This window comes from Selaginella moellendorffii, unplaced genomic scaffold, assembly GCF_000143415.4.
Source record: "Selaginella moellendorffii unplaced genomic scaffold, v1.0 SELMOscaffold_8, whole genome shotgun sequence".
Lineage (NCBI taxonomy): Eukaryota > Viridiplantae > Streptophyta > Lycopodiopsida > Selaginellales > Selaginellaceae > Selaginella > Selaginella moellendorffii.
The window spans coordinates 1811871-1837356 of NW_003314269.1; the positions used below are offsets into that span (position 1 = coordinate 1811871).

The following is a 25486-nucleotide window of genomic DNA, read 5'->3' on the forward strand; positions in this document are numbered from 1 at the left end:
GGCAAAAGCAAGAGGAGGATGGTTCTTCGGGTGGGCTTTGGCGTGAAGGCGATGGCGATGGCGGCCGGGAGCATCTCTCGATGCCTCCAAGTTTAACAGGCAGAATGCGGGTGTTTTACTGTGGATTATGGCGCAGGCGATGATCCGTGGGAAGCTCACCGCGGCGCTGTTGACGACCTGGACCGTGGCCAAGACCGGGAACGCGTTTGATCTCTCTAAATTGTGAGTGGATATTACTTTCTTATGGATGCGAGTGATCGATGATGCGTCTTGCTGCAGCAACATGGATTTGGACCTTGATAGAGGTTTTAACAAGCTAGCCTCATCATTGAGTTCTCTCTTAGAGGCCAAAAGTTCTTGACCATACAGTCCGTATTTCTCTAGTCGCTGCTCAAGACAAGCTGCGTTGATCTGGCCGAGGAACGACAAGAACGCTCACACTGGATGCAAGTGAGTTCTCTTCTTTTATTGGTTTAGAGGCCAAGCTATAACCTCTTGATTGACGGTACAGTCCATGGAGATTTCTCCAGTTGCTGCTCGAGACAAGCTGCGCGTTGATCTGTCCTGCCTGGATTCTAGGAATGACAAGAACGCTGACACTGGATCCAAAACTAAAGAAGTGAGTTCTCTTTTTTTCTTGGTTTAGAGGCCACTGATGATATAGTCCATGGAGATTTCTCCAGTCGCTCACGATGGGGCGTCTGGACATCATCCTCAAGTTTCAACGCCTTGTCGAGGAGGGAGATGTTCCCATGTACATGTGTCTGAGTTAGGATGGGTTTCAAAAATTGACCGAAGGAAAGATGTAAAAGAATGTTCTGCTAATGGTTATGTGTCTCATTGAATAAGCACCAGTGGAGGCCAAGGAAGCTCCAGTACCTCTATGAAAGCGCTACTATCTCATGAAGCCTTGACAAAACAGATGTGAACAAGATGTTTTCTCCTCGCCATTAAAGTTTGATCCTCTAGTCACCTGATCACTTGGCATCAGAAAGAAATTCTCCAGGCAATCAGCATTTTGTCGAAAGTTCAGCCTGAATACATTGTAAAGATATGACATATCAAGACACAAAAACCCACTTTTCGATACCACTGTCATCAAAAGCGCAGTCTTCGTCCTTGTCGCATGGGATTTCATCTTCGTCCATGCCTCCAAACCGCAGCAGATCTGGGTGGAGAACATAGCCAGTCAAGGTTGGGAGCATGAACCAGTGCGTCAACTTGCGGGCTTCGTTGCCCTCGTCGGCTGGGTCCATGAGCGTCGTCTTATCATCGGCGGGAAACAAGCTCTCGTCGAAGCTATGCGATATGTAGTAGGCTGCTCCATATGACGACGCTCCTGCCGCTTGTGCTCGTCATCACCATCGCCATCCAAACCGAGGACGATCCTCCGGATAACCCGGAGGCGAAGATGCTTCTCGACTTGCCTGGGAAACACTCTCAAAGCTGACGCGTGGAAGAAACTGAGTTAGACAAGTACATGACAAAAGGCAAGTATGTTACCGGTGTCGTAGCTTCCCAGCAGCACTCGAATCCGAGGAAAAAACTTGCACCAGGTTGTCATCTGACGGGCACAAACAAATGATTAAAACACCATTCCAAGCAGTGAGGAAACCACATACACGTTACGTTTATGCCTGTGTATATGTTGAGCTGGGAGCCTCGCATCCATAGCCAGGTGTGTTCAATGCAGCACAAGCAAAAGAAAGAGCCTTGTAAATCCTGCACAAGCAGCAAATTAATACTTTGAAATCTCTCACCATCACAGCGTGGAAGTGGGGCATGGTTGAGTTGGGTGGCCGAGTGCACAGCAGCTCCCCGAGGAAGTCGCAAATGCGCATGGCCTCGAGGCACCGCTCCCAAGCAGAGACGCTAAGCAGGATGGGTTGGATGTTGCGAATGGGGCAATTCGCTTCCGATTGGGACCCAGGACACCCGTAGACACTGGCATCTTTTCAGCTCTCCATCACCAGTATGACAAAGAAAGGAAAAAAGGGAAAAAAAAGAGTTTATCTTACAGTTTTGCAGCACCAAACTGCTTTCCCTCTCCACGTTGAAGTAAGATGAAGACATGAGTTAACTCTCCAAGCTGGTCATCAATCTCGGGCATCACCCCTGTATGAACTGCCGTCCAGCCGAGCTCGAAGACATGAGTCAGATTGTCCCAATAATCAAGACCAGCCCCTTCATCTGCCAGCCAGTTGCGCCATTACGGATGCTTCCGAAGGAAAGAGGTGCAAGACGCCTATGCCGAGGTCGCCATAGGCCTCCCAGCGAAGCAACGAATAATTCGCCGAGTATTCCCTGATGAGGTTGCACTGCCTCGCCTCTCCTCCACTGGTTCACCAGGTTGGGATCATCCCCATACTCTCCTATAACTCTTTGACACCACCATACCTGGCTGAAGTCTTCGGTATTTTTTCCAGACAAGCAAGGAGGGTCGCCGAGAAGCGAGCGCTCCACGTTCATGGATGTTCTTTGTGAAGAAACAAAGCCAACTTCGCAGAGAGCTCAAGTCATCCACACTCACCGCAGAGGTTCCTCCATGTGAAGCTTCGGCTTGGTGATCAAAGCAGACATGCTCGCAAACATGGAGGGCCTCTTCCGCTACATGTTTAGCACTTAGCGCGATGAAGTCTATGGCAAGGCGCTGACATGGCAGCCGCTCGAAAAGCGGCGTTGGAACAAACGTTATCCGGACGCTCACAGGAGAGCGAAGCTCGCTCGAGTCAGAAACTGCTGCTCAAGCTGCTCAACGGAGGAGCTCGACGCAAAGGCATATGGTCTCACGGTGGGCATCTACGGGAGAAGGAAGGACTTCCAAAGGGTGGAGAAATGCTCCGGACGTCTCGGCCTGGACATTGATGGTGAAGAGCTTCGGATGGACGAGATCTGGAGCTATGCTTCGTCGTGCCAGCTCGAGGCGGACTTCTCGAGAGCTCTTCTTTCAGAAAGATGGAGGCTGCTTGATCAAGCGATCCAAGCCCGGGAAGGCCGAGCTTGTCAAGGCTGCCAACATCGTCTATGTATGAAGCGAAGGGGCGATGGAGTAGGCGCTGGACGAAATGGACGATGATGTCTTGGACATCCGCACCGACAATGCCTTGATCGATGGGTGGAAGAGGAAAAGCTTGCAGAGATGTCGAGGGCGGGGCTCAAGGCGCGAGTCACAGAGCAAGCACTCCTTGCTGCGCACGGCCGGAATGAGATATAAATCTATCTTGTTTTGATAGTCTTGTGGTGCAGAGACTAACTTGCTCTTACTGGCTCGGCCATGAGCTCTCGTGCCGCTGTCGCTTCCAGAGGCGTCTTCTCGTACCAAAAGGTCTGGACGTTGTCGATCTTGTGGTGGAGCGACTTTGAATTTGGACGTGACGAAGCGCTCCTCCGGCGAGGGGTTACGGAGCGGGCTTCCACTTTCTTGGTCGTCCAGGGGGGACGAACTGTCATGCTGGTGGTGTTGTTCATCTTTATCCAGTCGTCAGCGTACTGTCATAAAATCAATAATCATAAGTCATAAAATCGTCTGTCGTTGGCCCCTGCATGGACGCGAGCTTCCAAAAGAAGAGAAGAGGTGGACCTTGGTAGCGAAAGAAACGAGCGAAAAGCATGAGCTTACAATACGTTTCTCCACTTTCATCTTGAGAGGCTCTATCCTGTAGTCTAAGTCAGCTCGGACAACTTTCCAGCATCAAAGGAAGAATCAAGCAAACGGGAGCTGCGGGAGCGAGGATTCATGTGTTTAATCTTGTGGAGATGCGAGCAAGACGCTCACATTTTAGGAGCCTTCGTGTTCATGGCTCGGATGTCCTTCCCCTTGGTTGCATGAGGATTTGGGACGTGCTCGCGATGGATCATGGCTGCAATTCTTTGCGCGATATCACTACCGCTGCTCTTTCTGCAAATGTGGACTGACGGAATATACTAACGCATTGCTAGCCAAGAGCCCTAACTCTCGAATTAGGGCTCGAGCAAGGCGCGTTTGGCTGTGGAATGCCCGGTAAGGAGCGATCTCGGTGCCGCTGCCGCATTCTCGAACTGGATTTACATGTCTCGTCAGGGAGGAGGAGTCCGCCGTCTGGTGCTGCGCCTCAAATCGCGTAGGCTGCTGTGCCTGCGCCGCGGCAGATCTAGATGCGCGCTTCTGGGCAGCGGTAGAAGGTCTTGGCGCTCTCATGGTCACCTGAGAGATTACTGCTCGCCGCGCTGGTCCAACGCACACGGTACCGCCGCCGCCACGGGATTCTTCCTCTCCTTCTGAAGATTTCTCTTGTGGGATGGAGGTAGCGAATTCTTCCCAGGAGGACTCTGTTCCTACAGAGCTCATGGATTTGCCAACCAGTCTCTTGGTGGACGTGCTGTCCAGGATCTCCGACCCCGTTCACCTGGCCTCCATCTTATCGGCCTGTCGGCAATTCAAGGCTCTGGTGGCCACGGTCTCGTGGGAGCTGCGGCTGGTGCCGGGGATGCTCGAGGACAAGGAGCTCAAGTTTAGTCCTGGAGCGTGGCAGCGCGCGGCAGTGGCGATGATCCGAGCTCGGATGCCACTCACGCGACTTTTGGATCTGACTGGCTGCTCGATCATGGACGACGACGTTGCGTCTCTACTCGGCTATCTCCGGAACCTGCATTGCCTCATTCTCGACAGCTGCCAGAAGTTGTAAGTTTCCTTCTCATTCTCTACGTAGCTTGTACGTAGGTTTAGAATATCTTTCTTTTCTCTAACGCGTCTTGGTCTCTGCAGGACTTCCTCTGTGATAGATGCCTTGGCAGTGTCGGTGAGATCGGGACCGAGAGCTCTCAGCTTACAGCGATGTTTTAGAATTGGACCGACAGCGGCTGGAAACTTGCTGGCTGCCGCAGCCGCGGATGGCTCTCGACTACGGTGTATTCTTCTTAGTCACCTCGACAGATTGGAACTTCCCAGGGAGTCTCCTCTCATCGAGGAGGAACATATATATGAGCTCCCTCATTCATTTGGGAGTCTGGGATCTGCTTTGAGAATTCTGGCTCTACACAATTGCGGTGGCCTTGGAACATTTGAGCTGGCAGCGGTGGTAAGATTTTTTGTTTTTTGTTTTTGTCCTTGCAGCAATGGTTGATTTTTCAGGCCGCAACATGTCCTTTGGTGGAGCTTATGTTCTTGGGAGGATCGGTCGAGGCCTTGGGGTTGTCTAGAGAAGAGAACCTCTCGGAGGAGAGAGTCTCTATTGCTACGATAACTCTTGTGGACTTTGCTCGTTCTCTTAAGAAGCTCCAAATGCTGGAGCTCACCTTCTTTACACAGCCGGTTGTTCATGCAGTGAGGTACGTTTTTTTTTTCCTTTCTCTCTTCAATGGAGTGTTCACTTCCATTTGCAGGGAGGAGCTTCTTAATTTAATACAAGTCTGGAACTTTTGTGAGGAACAATCGGTCACGGCAGCTGTGTGGTTTTTGAGAGGAAGCAGTATCAAGAGCCCGGACCTTCCAATCTTAAGCAACTGGGAAGACATTCGCGAGGACGTTGCTCTAGCACTCCGTGCCGCTGCAAACTGCTCGGATATCCGTCGCCGGACGCCTCTTCACTGGACGTCATGCCAGGGCGAAGCTCACTCGGTAAAATGCCTCATCGACATCGGTGCTGCACCTAGAGGGATTTTGGACTCGTCAGGAGCTACACCGCTGTTCGTGGCTGCTGAGTTTGGCCACGCTCCAGTTTGCAAGCTCCTGCTAGAAGGTGGCGCTGATATGTTTGCAAAGAACCGCGGTGGAGAGAATCCCATCTACATTGCCTCGCTCAAGGGCCACTGTGACGTGGTCGAAGTGATGCTCGCCTTTTGTGCGACGCGGGGATGGAACTGGCAAGACGTGAAACTATATGGTAAGCTTTTCCAGAGTTCCCTTCTTTGTAGCTAAACGCCATGTTTCCTCTTCTTTTCCAGGTGATGGATGGACTCCTCTCATGGCGGCAGCGGTGGCGGACAGGCAAGACGTTGGAAAAGCTCTTTTGCTGGCGAGCGGCTACAACTTTAGCAGATCCTCGTCGAGTTCCTCCTCACCCGCCACAAAGCTTTTGGACGCGCAAAACAGGCATGGTCAGACCGCAATGCACATAGCTGCGCGAAGAGCCTCGGTGTGGTTTGTCACCAATCTTCTCGCAGCGGGGGCGTCCGTGGAGATCCCGGATGAGTATGGACACCGAGCACTGGACGTGGCGGTTTATTATTGTCACCACTCGGTCGTAGAGATTCTCAGACAGTGGGAAGATCAGCACAGTACTAGCGGCGGCGGCGGCGGCGGTGGCGGTGGAGGTGGCGGTGGTGGAAGCGGCGCTAGACGAAGGCTTGGAGCAGCTAAAGCCACTGCCTCGAAGCCCCAAACAAAAATTTGGAGGGCCAAGCAACAGCACCACCACCAAGAACAAGAACACGGTAGAAATCATGTATAGATTGGAATCATGAAAACGTGAGAGAGCCACAGGCTCGGCCACGCGAGGAGAGCCACTGCTTCCAACATTCTGGGACGATTAAGAGCTTGTTGGTGATGACTTTGGCCATGGATTTCCAGACTTGACGCTACAAACTTGCTGTGGCGATGGACCGTCCCATATCTCCCAACGCTTCTGGAAAAGAGAAGCCTGCAAAACACAATCCTGTAGTTGCTTGCTGCCGGCAAACTTTTCTCTCGTCTTGGCAGCTTCTTGTCCTGCTGCCGAATCGAACAAGGCCTCCCAGCCTCGCTCCCATTCCAGGCTTGACGCATCACACAACTCTAGCTTCTCCATTCCATCTGTAGGAAACCATCCGGACCTCTTGCACAGCGACTCCACAATCGCTGACGAGCGCTCCAGGCTTGATACTTTGGGATTGCAAGGCCTGCAGTAAGCCCCGTTCAAAGGTCCCTTGCTGGAGATGGAAGGCACTGATAGATGCCAACCTTTTGGAGGCCACGGCCACTTCCTATGATCGATGAGGCAGAAGGAAAAGTTGGTCGGCACTGCTAGAATTCGCTGGAGCTCCAAGTGAGACTCGAAAAGAGCTTCCGGCCATAAGTTACGATCGCCCTGTGCATGGAGAGCCGGAAGGATGCTGAGCTTGAGTCCTGTGGCCATGGCAGTGGCTCGATCACCCACTCCAAGCTTGTCGTTCACTCCTCCACAGTTGTTCCCGAATGGAATGGTGTAGACACCTCTCTCGTACTTGGTTGGAATCGGATCTGTCCAGTAGCTGTCCAGCCTCACTTTGATGATCCAATCGTAGAGAAACTCGTGCTTGCGCTCGTAGTCAGTGACCAAGTCTCCACACCCCTCGATCAAGCGGAAAAAATGTAGCAGGCCTTGCAAACCATGAGAAGAACCTTCCGCCCCGACAACCTCTCGAAGGACGTTGGTCTCGGGAATTCTCGCGGGCGTGAACAGCCTTGCCTTTGCAAAGCGTGACTTTACACCGCGGAGGATTTCCAGCTTGTATGAATCGCGATCCAGGGGCGCGTGAAGGAAGACGTGAGCGTCGGGCAGCACGTCCAATACGTAGTTCTTGAGGCTCAGTCCTGTGAGCTCAAACTGTCTGGCTTCGCCATACAGGCAGAGCGCCACACGCGGAGGTGAATCTCCCTGTTACGGATCAAGAACAAGGAATAAATCTCTACAACACTTACCGGTTGCATGATCATAGAGCAAGAACCTCGGAGCTTCTTGCTGTGATGTCCACCAGAGTTTTGGCTAGCCTCGCGGGAGTGACAAACTTGCGGCATTCCTCGAGAGTGTTCGTCACAGGCCTTGATCTAGCCTGCATTTCACCCCGATCGCCCTCTCAGGACTAGAAGAAAATCTCACTCACCTGGGAGATCGAGAGCTGGCGGTAGCGCCTAGCGACATCGAATGCAAAAAATAGGAGAAATCCAAGAGCGACGAGGAGCCGCGCGCGGCGTCGCCCCCGCTGGAGCATCCGCCCAGCCATTATTCCAAGATTAGGGCGCCTTGAGGAAGAGCCCTAAATTAACGGCTCTTGTGTGGTGATTCAAGTTTTCTGGTAATTATAATAAAAAAAGGGACAAAAAGCTGGATCCTTCTATTAGCTACCTTAACCAGTATATAAACTCACACGGTGTTAAAATTTATGCGTCAGCGTTCAGTCGGCGAGATAATCTCGTCAGGGGATATTCTCATCTATAAGAGCCCTAAAAAGAAAGAAACAAGAGAGAGGGAGCTTGTTTCTAAAAGAAGGCGCGCGAGGGCGAGGTCAGAGCGATGGGAGGAGGGATTCTACTGCGGGGAGTGGCTAAGGCCGTCACCAGGCCTCCGATTGTGGGTCTAGCAGCGGTGGCGGCGGCAGCGACATCTTCGAGCGTGCCCCAGTCGGTGATGATGGGCAGTGCCAGCGCCAGCAGCGCCGCCGCGCTGCCGCTCCGCGCGGCGGTGGCGGATGATTGGGTGTTTGCGGGAGATGAGGAGCGATCCGAGTATTTCGTCCGCGACCATTTGGTGTTTGGAGCGGCGCCGTCGCGGGACGAGGTCGAGGAGGCTACCGCGGATTTGCAGAATGCGCTTGGCATGTAAGTTTGTTCTTTTCCTTGATGTAAAAAATAAGAAATTTTTTTCGTTTTTTTTCTGGAAGGTGTTTTGGAGAGGGACTTCCAACTCCAGCTTTGCAGCAAGACTCCCCGGTTTCGAGCATTCGAGGGCCAAGCAGTGTTCATCTCGGTCACCCGGTTGTGGATTGGATCGAGCCGCATTTGGTGTCGCATGAGCCTGGCAACGTCCAAGTCTGTAGAAGGAACGAGGTTGCCGAGGCGTTTAGTTTGCTCCAGAACGATCCTATCGTTCAAGTAAGTGTTTTTTATTCTTCTTTTTTTTACTCAGTGGTGACATTTTTCTTCCAGGGGGTCGTGATGTCGGTCGCCAGTGACAAAGCCGTGTGGGATGCGGTACTGGCGAACGAGAAAGTCAAGGAGTTTAGGAAGAAGCTCCAGGAGAATGGTGAGTGTGTGCGTTTAAGCTTGTTCCACTTTGCTCCACGTAGCTCCGTTCCAGGATACGAGAGCTTTGTAGCTGGCGATGGCGAGGTCATACAGGAGGGGGGCAAGCACACACGCCCCAGTGATCAGCCCAACCCCAACCTGGTGGATTTCCTCGCGCAGCTGCTGGATTACTCCAAGAATGCTTACCTTCGAGTCAAGCGCATGCTCACTGAGCTTCTCTCCAGCTTCCTCGACAATAAGTTCTTCTCAACCAAGGATGGAAACTTTGCCGACCCAGCCATCAAGTCGTGCTTCATGCTGAGCCTCGTCGTTCTCTCGGTGGTGCTGCTCAAGCGAGCGTCGGCTGCCTGAAAAGAAAGAGATCTTTCCTCCTTCCAGTCACAGGTACTTTCATTTCTCGCCATAGAGTAATGCTCTCTCTTCTTGTGCATACTACTAGATCGATAGATACAGGAAAGTGGTTTAACAACATTCCATGCAATACACATTTTGTTACAAGAAAACCAATGGCTCTTTCGAGTCAGACTCTTGGTTTGCTCGGGCCTGCCGATGGAGTGTGCTGAGGCTTCGGAAGCTTGTGGAAAGTTGGAACTTTGTGTGTCGAGGGGGGGACGTGATTCGGCCCCGCCGGTGGATGGATCGAGTACTTTGGAAGCGTCCGGGTGCTTGGTGCCGTCTGGAGGATAAGTGGTGCCTTTGGGAAGGTAGCTAGCCAGAGACGATGGAGCGAAGATCACGATCAATCGCTGGTAGCTCTCCATTTTCTTCTTTGCTTGTGGATGCAAAGTATGGTGTGTGAGAGCCTGAGATATGGGAGTGGAGAAAACATTGGTGCATTTAAAGGCCGCTAAAGTGAGCTCTCCTTTTCTATACACGTTCCTGGTTCCGTGTGAGCAATTCGAGCGCTATTGCGTGCCAGGACCTTCTACTTCCAGCGCTCTCCCCTGGATCACATTGCAGAAACTTCTGTGGAAGTCTGGCATGGATCTGGATCAAAGTCCCAATCCGTTTCCACTCCCTTCGAATGATCTAAGCTCATTGTTGGTCGGATATGCTCCAGGACCATCACATTCTCGTTGGAAGAGCTCTGGAATGAAAAGTTTCTTTCATTAAAACACAACAAAGAGCAAGGTGGTGGTCATCCTGGATAGATGTGTTTATAGTTGCCCAGTGAGAGCATAGGACTTTTGAGTAGGAGGGGAGGAGAGAAAAAGTTACCATTCAAGTATTTCCTAAATGTTTCTGTCTAGGAAGTGGGGGCATGTTGCTTCCCTCTAATCTTCCATGCCACGTAGATAAGGAGTGGTCTTTGATAAAGAGTGGTCGTTGCTGCCGTGGTCATGTTCCCCATAAATGCTGGGAGGTCATGGGCATGGAAGTCTGAAAGAAGACAAAGAAATACTTTCTCTGTGGACACAACATCCATTGCCACCAAGATAAAGAAAGGAGTGGAAACTGTGAGTGGTGATTGGGAAAAACATGAGTCTACCCACCAGTCTCTCCACATCAAGATTTAAGAAATCCTGATCACTAAAAAATTTTCCTAACCAAGAAAAAAATGGCACTTTATTCATAACTTGCAATTTGCAACTAATCCTCTAGCTATTTAGATACATGTTTTGCAAATTCTATTGCACTCATGTAAGAATCTAGCAATTTGAAAAATAAACAAATAAAAGATTATTGTTAGTGGTCAAACGTGAGTTCAAAAATAGTTTAAAGTTCACTGTACAATTTCCTTTATTAAGCCCCCTTTTTATCTGATTTCTTCTAAATCTGAATTCTCTTTTTACATTTCTTAAGTTTTTATATTTAGAATTCTCACTATTAATATTCCAAGACTTTTAACTGTTCAGAAAAAAAATTTGCATTTTTATTCATAAGCCTTATTTTTTTGAACCTTTCATTCTTTTTAGTTGCTATCCACACATTTCCACACCTCACCAAAATTTGCCACATGTATCATAAAATGCATACATCCATACTCAACCTTTTTCAAGTGCATTCAATAAGAATCTGTTTGCATCTGCCTTTGTAAACACCAAAGATTGTGCTAGAGTCAGAAATCTACCAAGTTCTCTGTTTGAGATGGGTCCATTGTTTGACATTAGAGATCCTTTAAGCTTTATAAGCAGCTAGCTCTTGCTCAAAACTATGGCCGGCTTCGCCTACGTTGCTATTGCCTACCTTCTAGCAGCTATGGGAGGACTCATGTTTGGATATGATGTTGGGATCTCAAGTAAGCACTCGAAGATTTCTACTGTGACCTATGGATAAAATTTCTTTTTTTGGTTTTTGTCAAGGTGGTGTCACCTCCATGGATGATTTCCTGGGAAAGTTTTTCCCCAGCGTTCTACAGAGGAAGCTGCAGCTTGTTGGAAAAGAAGGCAACTACTGCAAGTATGACGACCAGGGCGTGCAGGCGTTCACGTCGTCGCTCTACCTCACGGGTCTGGTGGCTACCTTTGCAGCCTCGTACACGACGCAGAGATTCGGTCGGAAGCCAACCATGGTGATCGCGGGACTGTTTTTCATCGCCGGGGCGGTGTTCAACGCTGCTGCGGAGAACCTGGCCATGCTCATCATCGGCCGGATCCTTCTCGGCTGTGGCGTCGGCTTTGCCAACCAGGCCGTCCCGCTATACCTCTCCGAGATTACTCCCACTTGTTACTGGGGCGGCCTCAACATTCTCTTCCAGCTCAACGTGACCGTCGGCATCCTCATCGCCAACCTCGTCGCCAAGCTCCACCCATGGAGCTGGCGGCTCTCACTCGGCCTGGCTGGGATCCCCGCGGTGCTGCTCACAGTCGGAAGCCTGTGCCTGTGCGAGACTGTTGAGATGGCAGTCTTGATCATCTGACACATGGCAATCCACGTCCAATGCAAAAGGAGTACAATGAATGTGCTCTGTATAGTGTTTTTCCTCTTTTCTGCTAGAGAGTCTGTTCTGGGAGGAGAAGGCACACAACAACCATGAGCACACCCCGGAGGACTCAGCTGCCAACAGGTAATCTCTCCCTTAGCAATACGTTGCCACCACCATGGCTGGTCGCCCTGCCATGGCCTCTGCATTCGGCAACTAGCAGCTGGTGCTTGGCGCTGGCTGGGAGATACGATGCCGCTTCAGCTGGGCGCTGGGCACTAGACTGATGCGAGCCACAAGCACAAAGATCCTGCAAGATAGAAGCTCGATCGGCCTGGAAGCTGATCCGCTACGTGGAGCAAAGTGGAACAAGCTTAAACGCACACACTCACCATTCTCTTGGAGCTTCTTCTTAAACTCCTTGACTTTTTCGCTCGCCAGTGCTGCATCTCACACGGCAACCCCAACCTGGTGGATTTCCTCACGCAGCTGCTGGATTACTCCAAGAATGCCTACCTTCGAGTCAAGCGCATACTCAGTGAGCTTCTCTCCAGCTTCCTATCATTCGCCGACATTAAGTTCTTCTCGACCAAGGATGGAAACTTTGCTGACCCAGCCATCAAGTCGTGCTTCATGCTGAGCCTCGATAGATTAATGCTCTCTACTACTAGATCGATAGAAACAGGAAAGTGGTTTAACAGCATTCCGTGCAATACACATTTTGTTACAAGAAAACCAGTGGCTCTTTCGAGTCAGACTCTTGGTTTGCTCGGGCCTGCCGATGGAGTGTGCTGAGACTTCGGAAGCTTGTGGAAAGTTGGAACTTTGTGTGTCGCGGGGGGGACGTGATTCGGCCCCGCCGGTGGATGGATCGAGTACTTTGGAAGCGTCCGGACCTCGAGCAGCTTGGTGCCGTCTGGATTTTGTGGATTGCTCGGTCCAGCGGGAGGATAAGTGGTGCCTTTGGGAAGCTTGCTGAAAGTGAGCTTTCTAGCCTGCGACGATGGAGCGAAGATCACGATCAAGACGATGAGAGCAACGAGAAGAGATCGCTGGTAGCTCTCCATTTTCTTCTTTGCTTGTGGATGGTGTGTGAGATCCAAAAAGCCTGAGATCTGGGAGTGGAGAAACCATTGATAGATCACGGGCATTTAAAGGCCGCTAAAGAGAGCTCTCCTTTTCTATTCACGTTCCTGGTTGACTGAGTAATTCTAGCGCTATTGCGTGCCAGAACCTTCTACTTCCAGGGCTCTCCCCTGGATCACATCGCAGAAACTTCTGTGGAAGTCTGGCGGATCAAAGTCCGAGTCAGTTTCCACTCCCTTGGAGGAATGATCTAAGCTCATTGTTGATCGGATAGGCTCCAGGACCATCACATTAAAGCGATTCCAGCCACTGGTGATACAGTTTTGTGGGAGGGACTGCGATTTTTATAGCCAGATGATCCTTTGATAATGATTAAACGTGCTAGAGCCAGAGATGCTCTTGTTTGAACAATCAACTTCCAAGTCCTTTTGGAACTTTGGATGTCAATCACGGATCCACTAGAGCTTCGTCTACCATTTTCAAACACTTTCGTACTACACTTTGAGACTCTGTCCCATCCTCGATAATGTTCTTGATAGTGGAGGAGACGCACGAACACAAGCAGGTAATCGAGCGAGATCGTTCCTCCTCGAACACTCCAGCTGCTTGAGCTCTTGCTCCTCTACTGTGATGCTTCAGATCTTCAAACTGCTTTGTCACAAAACTGGGAAATCGATAGGATCACACTTGCAATCACTACGCAGGAAAGAATGACGCAAGCTTGCCCTGTTTCTACTGGACGAAAGCTGTTCACAGTGGGATCGTTTACTCCTTGCATCACTTTCAACAGGATGAGCATCGATCTCTGCAAAACAATCCAGGTAAATAGCATCAACAGTTGATATGTGTGTTGACCTTCTCGGAGTGAAAGGCACGACCAAATCTCTCCCACCAACACTCTGGAAAAACAAAGAAGCTTTAGAAAGCCAAGAGCTTACCGCAATTAGTAGCATGCAAGTGCCATCCATGAAAGAAGCCAGCTTTTTCCAGTGTAAGAGAGAGACTTGGAAGTTCTACGAACTTAAAACTCTATGCCTTGATCGCCTCCTCCCGGCGCAGAGAATCGATGAGATCCAGCGTGCTCGCCCTCAATCTCCTCGCAGACTCGGAGCTCACCTCGCGCTTCACAATCTCCTCCACATCGCATTCCACATCGCTCTCAAACCCCTTCTTCACCGCCGCGGCGATGGCCATCACGTACGCCCCACAGTCATGCCCGTTTTCCTGCTGCGGTGTGGCGGCGCTCACGAATCTGGGCTTGGAGCCGCTGCCGACAAGCTCCGAGACCCTGGCATGGAGCGATCGGGCGTAGCGATCGTTGGCGCCGTCCAGGCTATCGAAATGGAGGCACGAATTGCTGGGCCTGTGGAAGATCAGGAGGCTCCAGTGGCTGCCCCGCTCTAGATTCCCATGGCTCGAGCGATACTCCACATCGGCGCTATTGTTGATCGGGAGGAGCAGCATCTGCCGGTCGCGGAGATTAAGCGCCGCCAGCGCCGGTGCCAGATCTCGCGCGTCGGCGCAGTTCGTGATCCAGAAGCTCGTGGATGGGCTTACCAAGAGCACATCGCTGCTTCCCGATGAGGAGAGATAGGAGAAGAAGAAGTCGATGATGTGGTCGTTGATGAAATTCGGGGGACGGAGGAGCTCCACATCGCACCGGCGGAGGAGGACGTCGCCATAGCTAAGAACACGCTCCATTCCAAAATTTTCGGAAGAACCCTAAAAATTTAAAGGACCCTGGATTTCCGGAAGAACCCTAAAAATGCACGTAAAGACAGCGAGTCGGCTGGTCCCAGCTGCCGTGGAACTCCTCCGCTGCCATGAGCCGGCTGGCGATGCTGTGAACGAGCCCCTCCGGGAGATCAAACATTGCCATGAGCTGGTCCAGGCTCAGCGAGTCGTAAGACGATGCGTACGTGAAGAGATAAGTCCTCAGCACCTCCTCCTGGATCTTGCTCTTGAGCATGTCCATGGCGAACTCTCGCTTCCGGAGCAGCTTCCAGATATCTAGGCCCTGGACGATCGCCACCGCCTTCTCCCAGTCGCCCTTCATCAGAGCCCGGCTCGCCGCCATGATGTTGTCACGGATGTTCTCTGGGGGCCCGATGAAGGCCTGCTTCTCGTAGATGTCCAGGAGACGGCGGAACGTCTTGCTGTAAACTTTCTTCTTCACGTCGTGCGCGTTGGCGGTCATGTTGGGAACCTCCAGCAGCATTGCACATATTAGATGGACCGCCTCCAGTAGCTCCAGGTTGATATGCATGTGAAACGGCATTTGGCGGCGGCGTTCGAGTTTTTCCTACACAAGAAAACCACCTCACAAGTTGAGAAGAAACACAAAACTATGAAAACAATCACCTGTTCTGGAGTCTTGTCGTAAAACCGACTCTGCTGAACTCCTTGTGCAAGGAGCTCTTTCACCCGTCCGCCGGCATAGAACTCCGACAGGCACGCATGCGTTTCAGTGATGAGACCGGTCCGGAAGGCACACAGTCCCAGCTGCGCCATAGCTCTGTTGAACAGGATCTGGCGTCGAAGATGGCGTAGTGATAGATGTCGCATAGCATGGCCCTGGCTTTTGTGCGCTCGTCCATCATAGTCCGACTGAGTTCCGGAAGGTCGGGCGTTCCCAGAACCAGCGTGCTGTCTTCCGCACCAGCCTCCGCCGTCTTCTGGCTCTCCCCGAGCTTTCTCATGGCCTCGTAAACCTCCTGAGGCTTGTAGTAGACGTGTTCCAGCCTGCGAAGTGCCACCCGAGCGGCGGCTCTCGTATCTCCAATGCGCTCCACGTACTCCTGAACACTCTGTGCCACCACCAAGAAGGCTGGCTCGTCCTTCATGCGGTAGACATAGTCCTTGGTGTGCGGATCGATCACTTGCAAGCTCTTGAAGAGCTCGTCATCCAGCCGCTCCACGAACCCAACAATGTTCCCCCAGACGCGAATCTGGCCGGGATAGTCGTCTCCCTTTTGCGTCTCGTTCTCCGACTCGGGCTCGGCGTTCTCATGACAATGTTGGGATGCTGCGCGAGTATTCCAGAATGGCCATCATGCTATGCGCACACTTCTTCCACACGGGGTCTTTGCAATGGTAACGAGATAAGTGAGCTGCTCAACCTTGGTGCTACTATCAGCGAACTATTGAACCTTGGAAGTCAATATAAACTAGCGAGAAAGAGAGCAAACGCCATAACGATCTATAACCTCTATATGGTCTTCATGGCTTTATCTTTTTATCAATCTCTGGACTGCGTTCTAACCTCTATCTATGGTGTTGGGCTCGTAGGTGCCTGGTCCTTGGTTCCCGTCACCGACGACTCCAAGCCAAAGGCTGTTTTCCCCGACCATAAGCTCCGGGCCCCGGGGTGTCCTCTGAGAAAGTCCTTGGGCCGAGGGAGTACTAAGGTGGCCATGGACTTCCAGTTCTCCAGTTTGAATCATACGCCCCCGGACCGGGAGAGTCTGGCCTGCCCAGAGTCTTGAGCTTGCCATGGATTCGAATCCCCTGCGTGTCCGTAAGATCCGGGACCAGGAATGTTCTCGCCCACTTGTCGGCGAAGCCTGCCCGAGAGAGAGAATGCCGGAGAGCTGGTTATAGGCGCCGGGGCCGGGTCTATATTCGCTAGCTCTATCGATCTCTGATCTCTGGACTACGCTAAAGCTCTATCTATTCACTTCTATCTACTCTAGCCTAAGCTTCCAGGCCGATCGAGCTTCTATCTTGCAGGATCTTTGTGCTTGTGGCTCGCATCAGCCTAGCGCCCAGCGCCCAGCGCCCAGCTGAAGCGGCATCGCATCGCCCAGCCCAGCGCCCAGCACCAGCTGCTGGTTGGCGAGCTCCTTGGCTAGTGGCGGCCCTGGCTGCGGGCGGGGCGACTGGCCCAGGCCATCGCACGGCGCTGTCGTTGCGACTGAAGGCACCAGGGCGGCGATAAGGCAGCGGCCGAATGCGGTGGCCATGGGGGCGGCGACGTAGCTAAGGGAGAGATGAGTTGTCAGCCGAGTCCTCATCCCAGAACAGAGTCTCTAGCAGGGAAGAGAACACGCCACATTCATTACATCGGACACCACTATCCACGTGGAGTGACACGTGTCAGGTGATCAAAACTGCCATCTGGACAGTCTCCCACAGGCACAGGCTTCCGACCGTGAGCAGCACCGCGGGGATCCCAGCCAGGCCGAGTGAGAGCCGCCAGCTCCAAGGGTGGAGCTTGCCGATGAGGTTGGCGATGAGGATGCCGATCGTCATGGAAGAGAATGTTGAGGCCACCCCAGTAACGACTGGGAGCAATCTCGGAGAGGTAGAGCGGGACAAAGCCGACGCCACAGCCGAGAAGGATCCGCCCGATGATGAGCATGGCCAGGTTCTCTGCAGCAGCGTTGAACACCACCCCAGCAATGAAAAACAGTCCCGCGATCACCATGGCTGGCTTCCGACCGAATCTCTGCGTCATGTACGAGGCTGCGAAGGTGGCCACCAGACCCGCAAGGTAGAGCGACAACGTAAATGCCTGCAGGCCCTGGTCGTCAAACTTGCAGTAGTTGCCTTCTTTTCCAACAAGCCGCAACTTCTTCTGTAGAATGCTGGGGAAAAACTTTCCTAGGAAATCATCCATGGAGGTGACACCACCTGCACAAAAACGAAGTGACAAGAAATCTTCCAAGGAGTGAAATTGAGGCTTACTTGAGATCCCAACATCATATCCAAACATAAGTCCTCCCAGAGCTGCTAGAAGGCAGGCAACAGCCACGTAGGCGGTGCAGCCCATGGTTTCAAGCTCGACCAGTAGATACAATTGTGTGCTTCTTGCTAACTTTCTTTTTATCCTGTCCACTTACTTTGTCCTCTTGTGGCAAAGAGGATGCAATTTGGCAAACATGGAGGAAATTCAGGTTTTTCAAAGTTTCCTTTAAAGCTCTTGTTGTTTATATTATAGAAAAGCAAAGAAGGTCTTCACAAAGATTAGGAACGCTTTAGGCAAAATTCTAAATGGATTAAAATTTTGAATTTTGAATTTTGAATCCCTTCCCTCTTTAATCTATGAGTTGTTGTTCAGAAGCTTCACAAAAAAAAGTTTTTTTTTTTGCAAGAAGCCAAAGCAGGCAGAGATATTTGGTCAACACAAAGAAGCTTCCTTTAGAGCTGAAGTTTTTGTTGTAAAGACCAACATTATTATAGAAAAATAAAAAAGGTACAAATGCTTAGAGTTACTTGTCTTCTTATGGAAAAAAAAGTCCTTTTTGTTTTGAGGGCTTCTGAATTAGTAATAACTTAAGTAGTAGTAAATTAGAGAGGGAAGGAATTCTAAATCTATTTAGAATTCAGCCATTAATACTTTGCTTACTTTTCGATGATATAATCAAGAGATAAAGCTAGTCTCTATAACAAAAACTTTATGCCCTAACCAAATTGTTTATATCTTTACCTACTTGTCACTTATGAACTAGCAGTAGTATATTAGAGAGGGAAGGGATTCTAAATTTTAAATTCTAATCTAATTAGAATTTTATGTAATTTCTAAGAGATAATATTTATTTCTACAAAAACAAATTTAAGCTCTAAAGGAAGATTTTTAGAAAACCTTGAATTTCCTCCATGCTAATGCCTATTTAGTTCTCCTTTTGTAGAAAAAAACTTTTTTTTTTTTGGGCTTCTAAACTAGCAACAACTCAAGTAGCAGTATATCAAAGAGGGAAGGAATTCTAATCCATTTAGAATTTCATCTAAAGTATTTGTGATCTCTATAAAGCCATTAATACATTGTTTACTTTTCTATGATATAATCAATAAATAAAGTTAGTCTCTATAACAAAAACTTGCCCTAAAAGAAGCTTCTCTATATTGACCAAATTGTTTATATCTTTGCTTACTTGTTGCTTATGAACTAGCAGTAGTAGATTAGAGAGGAAAGAGATTCTAAATTTTAAATTCTAATCTAATTAGAATTTTATGTAATTTCTAAGAAATAATATTGGTCTCTATAACAAAAAATTTAAGCTCTAAAGAAAACTTTTTGGAAAACCTTAAATTTCCTCTGTATTGATGTTTATTTAGTTCTCATTTTGTAGAAAAAAATTTCTTTTCTTTTGGGCTTCTAAAGTAGTAGCAGTTCAAGCAACAATAAATTAGAGAGGGAAGAGATTCTAAATTCTAATTCATTTATAATCAACATTTTCTCTTGATTATATTATAAAAAAGTATACAAGGTATTAATGGCTTCACAAAGATCATGAATGCTCTGGGTGGAATTATAAATGGATTTAGAAACTATTTGAGCTATTGCTAGTTTAAAAGTCCTTGCAAAAAAAAGAATTTTTTTCCATAAGAGGACAAGTAGTTTCTAAATGTTTGTACTTTTCTTATTTTTCTATGATAAGCTAGTCTCTACAACAAAAACTTGAGCTCTAAAGGAAGCTTCTTCGTGTTGACTAAATATCTTTACCTACTTTGGCCTCTTGCAGAAATAAAAATTCATTTTTTGTGGGGCTTCTGAACTAGCAATAATTCATACATTAGGTCAAAATTTAAAATTCAAAATTTTAATCCATTTAGCTTTAAAGTAAACTTTGAAAAACTTTGAATTTTCTCCATGTTGGCCAAAGTATTTATATCTTCACCTACTTATCTCTTTAGAGCAAAAAAAATACCCTGTTTTTTTGTAAGGCTTTTGAATTAGCAACAACTTAAGCAGTAGTAGATTAGAGAGGGAAGGGAGTATCAAACCAAAGGATAAAAAGAGCATAATAGCAAAAGCAAGCTTGCCTAAAACTTGCATATTTAGTGTAGTGTTAACAAAAATCAGAAAGGTGCGTGAATAATAGCAAGATCAAGAGCCACCACCACTCAAATCAAAAGGCTTTTAACCATAAGGAATATTTTCCCACATTCTTCCACACACACATTTATGGATATATTGTGCAATTTGTAAAACAAGCTAAAAGTGAATTACAAACAAAAACAAACGAATTGAAATAAATTCAAACGAAATCAAAGAAGACAAATGAATTAAAATGAAGATGAACAAAGACAAACCAAAATAAATGAAGACAAAAAAAGACACATGGCAGCTCTCTAGCCCTCTTAATTTCCTTTTGAATTCAAGTTGTAACTTCTTCATCTACTAACTCTCCTTCAACTGCTACTGAAGCACCTAGCTGTGACCTTCTGCACCTAGGAACTTCAATTGAAGTTGGCTCTACCATACTCCAAATCTTCTCAAGCCTAAAAACTCAAATCATTTTCTCTGTTCAATTCGCAAAGGAATTGCCTGTTGCTACACTAGGAAATCCTATCCCTAGGGCGGAATTTCTCAAGAAAACAAGAAAAAGGGACCAGATCTACTCCAAAATTTCTCCCAGATCAAATCTCCAGAGAAAGAAACGAGACACCTCCTACCATCAAATGATGTGATTCCCTGGAACACTACAAGCACAAATTTGTTAGTGCTCATGGCTCCGATACCAAAGGTGGAGCTTCAGCTCAACGCGTCAAGAACAAGAAACAAGAAACTTATATTTCACACTAATAAATCCTAATACAAATATCAACTAACTTGAATCAACTATTCTATTAAGTTGACAATCATGAGCAGCAGCAACAACAGTAGTGCCAACAGCTCTTGGATCATCCTTATGACAATCCATTCTCTCTCTCAAGCAATTTACTGCTCGTGAGCAAAGAGTCCACTAGTGACTTTTTAATGGGCCATAGATGCCCATTTATAGCCCACCATAACCATTTTATGCCCCCAAAGATGCAAATGAATATTTTTTAGCCAATTATGAGTAAGTAGCGCAAGATGAATTAGTATGCCAAGATCATCATTCTCTCCAAGCTCAATGACACTATCATGATGTGTGTAAAAGATCTTTTTGTCATGTGAGATTGCTACAAAAGGACCTTTTCTTTGTGAATGCGCCATTCCAAACCACCCTTTGCTCATTTCCTTTCCACAAAGATTTATGGTGTTTTGAAAACCTCCCGAATGAGTGTGATCAAGAACAACATCAGGGTAATGTGATTCCAGGTTGGAGATGCCTTTGACGAGCTTATCTCCAACTGGAATGAGCTGGAAGGAAGTGGAGTGGGACACTCAGATGCCAAGAAAATGCTTGTGCTTTGTGATTGCTTCTAGGATTTTGTCTTTGAAGCAGTTGTCTTTCAACGTGACCTCATTTCAACATGCAAAAAACCTCCTCAAGTCTGAACTGATGCACAAGAGTTTCTTGGCAGGAAATTTGAGTCTGGTTGGAGAAAAGACACCAATGGGTGTGTACAAGCTGGAGAAAACGTATCCAAGTGAGTTTGAGCAACATTCCTTTTGGGCTGGAAGAGCTAGAGGAAGCAGAGGAGGACGAAACGGTTGTGGCCATGGATCCTAGATCTTTAGTCAACAAGTTGATATAAAGTGTAGGTCCTGAAAAGAAAGGGCTGAAAGGAGATTGTTGGGCTTGAGGAATTAGTGCCTAGTCATCAAATGGTTTGAACAGTTTTAAATTGGTGTGAAGACAATTGCAAATGCCACAGTAGTAGAAACTGAAGAATGCTTAAGTGATTGGGTAAGTGGAGAGCCTTGATCATCCTTGACACTAACTCTTGATTCACGATCTGAAGAGCACATGATGAAAGATTGAAGCCTTTTCAAAGGACTTGAGCTTGCACAAGGATGTTGTGTGAGAGTTGGAAATGAAAAAATTCTACAAGTTTCTGGAAAAGGAGATGTAGAAGTTCCAGTAGGTGATAACAATGTTTCAAGCTGGCAAATGCTTAGTTTGTTCCTAAGCTTGTTAAAAATTTGGTCTCTGTAGCAAGGTTGATGGATCAAGGTGTTAATCTCCACTTTTGAGAAATGGATGCACGGTTTCCCCACCTAGTGGTCCTTCTATTTTCTTTCCAAGAGCTAGAAACATGTATAAGCTTAATCTATGTAACAAGGCAAAAGGAAATTGCATGCTGGTTAGTGTTTAGATTTGGCATGAGAGACTAGGACATGCAAAGTACCCACTTATCAATCTCATGGTAAAAGAAAACTTGGTCAATGGAATTCAATTTCCATGCAAAGAAGCCTCCAAGATTTGTCATGGGTGTCAACTCAAAAAACAAATGCGAAGGAGTTTTCCCTTGTCTAGCTCTACCACAACACAATGCCTTGAAATTCTTCACACAGATCTTTGTGGCCTAATAAGAACACAATCTCATACTGGAAAGAGATCCTTCATCATGATTACTTCAGAAGGTGTGAAGTATACTTCCTCCACAAAAAATCACAAGCACTTGAGGTATTCAAAGTTTTTCTAGCGACAGCTGCAGATTAGGAAAATCTAAAGTGTGTTTGATCATACATGTCCACAAAATTGGAAGCTTTTTGCAAATCTCGAGGAATTATTTATCAAAAAACTTATCTGAACACAGCTCAACAAAATGGAGTTGCAAGAGAAAGAATAATCAATCATGAAGACACTGAGATGTTTTCTGGAGACATATGGACTACCAAGGTTTTTCTGGTCAGAAGCTATCTGCACTACCATTCAAGTGCAAAATCTCTTGCCACATTCAGCTTGTGGAGGAGTGCTAGAACAACTCTAGACTAGGAAGAAGTAGAGTATTCAATACTTCAAGGGACTTGGATCACTAGCATTTATGTATATCAAATTGGTAAACTTGATCCTAGAAGCAGAAAAATATTCTTTCTAGGATACAAGCCAAACACCAAGGGATATAAGTGGTCGGATCCACACACAAGAAAAATAGTGATCTCTACAAATGTTCAATTTGATGAAAACACTCTTTATAGAGACATCATCACACAAAAGAAACATGTAGAGACTTGGGAACCAAAGTAGTGGATGTGGGAGCGAGATGAAGATGATGAGCTTCCAAGTTCACGAGAAAATGTCATTGAACACTTGGAAGAACAAGATGAACAAGACCAAGTGCAAATAGATTCAATTCAAAATTCTTCAGAGACTCAAATTTGTGAACTACTAGTGGTTCCAGAAGTGGAAAGGGCTAACCAAAGATCTACCATTTGGCACAAAAGAGTATGGACGAGATCAATATGGTCACACTAATGTTGAAGTGCCAAAGCTACCATACATAAAGAAGCCATAAGAGGGTAGGAAGTAAAGAAATGTCTCATTGCCATGCAAGAGGGTATGGTTTCTCATGCACAAAATGGTACATTTGAGCTTGTGCCTAAGGTTTCAGAATGTGAAACAATTGGTGGCAAATGGATCTTCAAGCATATATTAGATGCTCAAGAGATGTAGCACAAGGCTATTTTTAGATAGTAGGGATTGATTATCAATCAAAGCAACTAGCATCTGAACACTGCTAACCTTTGTTGCACAACACCACTTGGAAGCACATAATCTCAATGTGAAAAAAACTTTTTTGAATGCACCTTTGAAAGAGGATTTGTGGATGAAGCAACCACTAGGATAGATTCCCATCAGAATTCAATTTGATGAAACCTTCTCCTTGAAGGAACTCATCGATACAACAATACCATTGCCTCGACACTTGCTTGAGACCATAGACAGCTTTTCTTAGCTTGCAAACCAATTCCTGTCCATCCTTCCCATTATGTTGATGATTGTTTACTTCTGGGCAACAAAGCTTATAAATAGCACCAAGGAAAAGTTTAAAGTCGAGATTCAAGATGATTGATCTAGGTGAAGTGACCAAACTTCTAGGCATAGAAGTCACGCGTGATTAACAAGATGGTTCGATGAAACTGTCCCAGCCTTCTACATTTCTAAGTTGCTGCTCAGTTTTTTTGACTCAGCAAAGGCAACTCAGTCCCTACACCCATGGTTGCTGGCATGAAATTCTCTAAAGAGATGGATCAACATATCAAGATGCAAGCATGTACAGGTCACTAATTGGAGGACTGCTTTATCTTGCTAACAGCACACAACCAGATATCTCATTTGCAGTTCGACTCCTTAGAAGATTAGATTGTCACCAAATGTAGCTCATTGGCAAGCGGGCAAAAGGGTTCTACAATATCTTCAAGGCACAGCTGAATTGGGAATCAAATTTCATCACTCTCCAGATCACTCCTTGAAGTTATTAGCCTACTCAAATGCAGATTGGGCAGGGGATATAGACACAAGACCTTCCACAACAGGAATCTGCTGTATACTGGTGGAAGCACCAGTGTCATGGACTAGCAAAAAACAGGCCACTATTGCACTTTTAAGTTCAAAAGCAGAATACATAGGAGACAGTTTGGCTACGACAAATGCTGGTTGAGCTGGAGCAAGCACAGTCATAACCAACTCCATTGTTCTGTGACAACAAAAGCACAATCGTGATGTCAAATAACCCAGTGTTTCACTCCAGGACAAAACACAACATCACTTTGTTTGGGAGAAAACAACAGATGGTGAAATCAACTTAATTCACACACCAACACACACTCAAGTTCACAAAGGCACTTGGAGAATCCAAGTTTTTCAAGCTCCCACATAAGTTGGGAGTCTGAGCTTGATCGGGGAGTGTTGGAATAGTTGGTTGATATTTGTATTAGGTTTTATATACAAGATTTTTGTTCTTGTTCTTGACACGTTGAGTTGAAGCTCTGCCTCTCTCGTTTCATGACTTTGTCAAAATTGGCGTGCGAAGAAGCACTCAAGGACCTCCTTGAGCAAGATGGTTCCTTGATCCAGCTGCTCTTGTCAAACTTTCCACTGTCTCGCGCCATCTCCTTGAGAGAAGTCCCGCTCATGGGCACCATGAAACCTTTGAAGAATTCTTGCTCATATCCAGAAACCAAAAACCTGTGAAGTGTCTGGAACAGCAGCCTTGTCTCTGTGCTGCTCGGAGGAAGCCACTTGTAAGATGACAAGCACACCAGTTCGTCCTTCACAAACTTGCTGGCCATGTCTGTCGCATCTTCCTGGACCATGACGTGGACAGAGCCTTCTTGCTGCTGCCTGTTGAAAACCACTGCAGAGCGAGTGAGGCACTCCAGCTTTGCGGCCTTGAACGAGACCGGATCAAAAGCTTCTGGGGTGACTTCGCCACCAGTGGAAGAACACCTTCCCTGCCTCTGGAGGTGATCAAGTTCTCGATGCCCAGCAGCCAGTGTATGGCCAGGAAATGAATAGTGAGCAGCTGGGAGAGCTCTCTCGAGAACAACACATGACGCTTGTATATGGTTGACTCTTCTCCTTCTAAAGCATTAGGGAAGTGAGCAAGGAGCCATGGCAGGAGATGAATGCAAGAGGTTCCAGAATGGGATCTTGACCAAGCTGGGTTGAAAATCCAAGAAACTGGCTGTGTGACACATATCAGCCACACCACACTCTGTTAAGAGCCTTGGCTTCTTGAGGAGTCATGTAACTTTTCATCACTGTTCTGCACTCACTTGTGCCATTAAGGTGATTATCCCACTAAAAGAATGGCCAGCATTAATGGGTTATAGATGCCCCCATCTCTAGTGCTTTAGTATGAATTAATATTAGTGTAGTGGGATTTTGGTAGCCGTTGGATTAATTTCAATTCAAACCATTAGCTCTTGTATATAAGCTAGGGTTTTTGGGCTAATTGATATGAACATTTCTATATTC

The 25486-nt window shown here is 47.5% G+C and overlaps 5 protein-coding genes, 1 long non-coding RNA gene and 2 pseudogenes across 6 annotated transcripts; 3 read left to right on the forward strand and 5 right to left on the reverse strand.

Moving 5' to 3' along the window:
* Positions 1 to 1041: 1041 nt before the first annotated feature.
* LOC112345348 lies at positions 1042 to 1704 on the reverse strand. The gene is made up of 3 exons (XR_002992012.1): positions 1623 to 1704; positions 1504 to 1564; positions 1042 to 1446 (listed from the first exon to the last, which is right to left on the reverse strand). It is a non-coding gene; the product is annotated as an uncharacterized LOC112345348 (long non-coding RNA).
* A 2256-nt stretch (positions 1705 to 3960) lies between these two features.
* Positions 3961 to 6524, forward strand: LOC9631872. The gene is made up of 5 exons (XM_002966950.2): positions 3961 to 4660; positions 4745 to 5057; positions 5111 to 5307; positions 5362 to 5861; positions 5923 to 6524. The coding sequence occupies exons 1-5, from the start codon at positions 4278 to 4280 to the stop codon at positions 6426 to 6428; spliced, it is 1899 nt and encodes a 632-aa protein (XP_002966996.2). The 5' UTR covers positions 3961 to 4277; the 3' UTR covers positions 6429 to 6524.
* On the reverse strand, positions 6400 to 7957 carry LOC9635372. Its single transcript, XM_002967297.2, has 3 exons — positions 7819 to 7957; positions 7637 to 7767; positions 6400 to 7592 (listed from the first exon to the last, which is right to left on the reverse strand). The coding sequence occupies exons 2-3, from the start codon at positions 7730 to 7732 to the stop codon at positions 6507 to 6509; spliced, it is 1182 nt and encodes a 393-aa protein (XP_002967343.2). The 5' UTR covers positions 7733 to 7767; positions 7819 to 7957; the 3' UTR covers positions 6400 to 6506.
* Positions 7958 to 8159: 202 nt separating this feature from the next.
* LOC9631873 lies at positions 8160 to 9462 on the forward strand. Its single transcript, XM_002966951.2, has 4 exons — positions 8160 to 8533; positions 8596 to 8806; positions 8861 to 8957; positions 9012 to 9462. The coding sequence occupies exons 1-4, from the start codon at positions 8229 to 8231 to the stop codon at positions 9308 to 9310; spliced, it is 912 nt and encodes a 303-aa protein (XP_002966997.1). The 5' UTR covers positions 8160 to 8228; the 3' UTR covers positions 9311 to 9462.
* Positions 9463 to 11113: 1651 nt separating this feature from the next.
* Positions 11114 to 11888, forward strand: LOC9635373 (sugar transport protein MST4). The gene is made up of 2 exons (XM_002966952.2): positions 11114 to 11198; positions 11263 to 11888. The coding sequence occupies exons 1-2, from the start codon at positions 11114 to 11116 to the stop codon at positions 11817 to 11819; spliced, it is 642 nt and encodes a 213-aa protein (XP_002966998.1). The 3' UTR covers positions 11820 to 11888.
* Positions 11889 to 13362: 1474 nt separating this feature from the next.
* LOC112345347 (NEDD8-specific protease 1-like) lies at positions 13363 to 14628 on the reverse strand. Its single transcript, XM_024671831.1, has 2 exons — positions 13764 to 14628; positions 13363 to 13713 (listed from the first exon to the last, which is right to left on the reverse strand). The coding sequence occupies exon 1, from the start codon at positions 14607 to 14609 to the stop codon at positions 13938 to 13940; it is 672 nt and encodes a 223-aa protein (XP_024527599.1). The 5' UTR covers positions 14610 to 14628; the 3' UTR covers positions 13363 to 13713; positions 13764 to 13937.
* Positions 14629 to 14633: 5 nt separating this feature from the next.
* Positions 14634 to 16402, reverse strand: LOC9635374 (annotated as a pseudogene).
* A 601-nt stretch (positions 16403 to 17003) lies between these two features.
* LOC9631874 lies at positions 17004 to 17679 on the reverse strand (annotated as a pseudogene).
* Positions 17680 to 25486: the final 7807 nt, after the last annotated feature.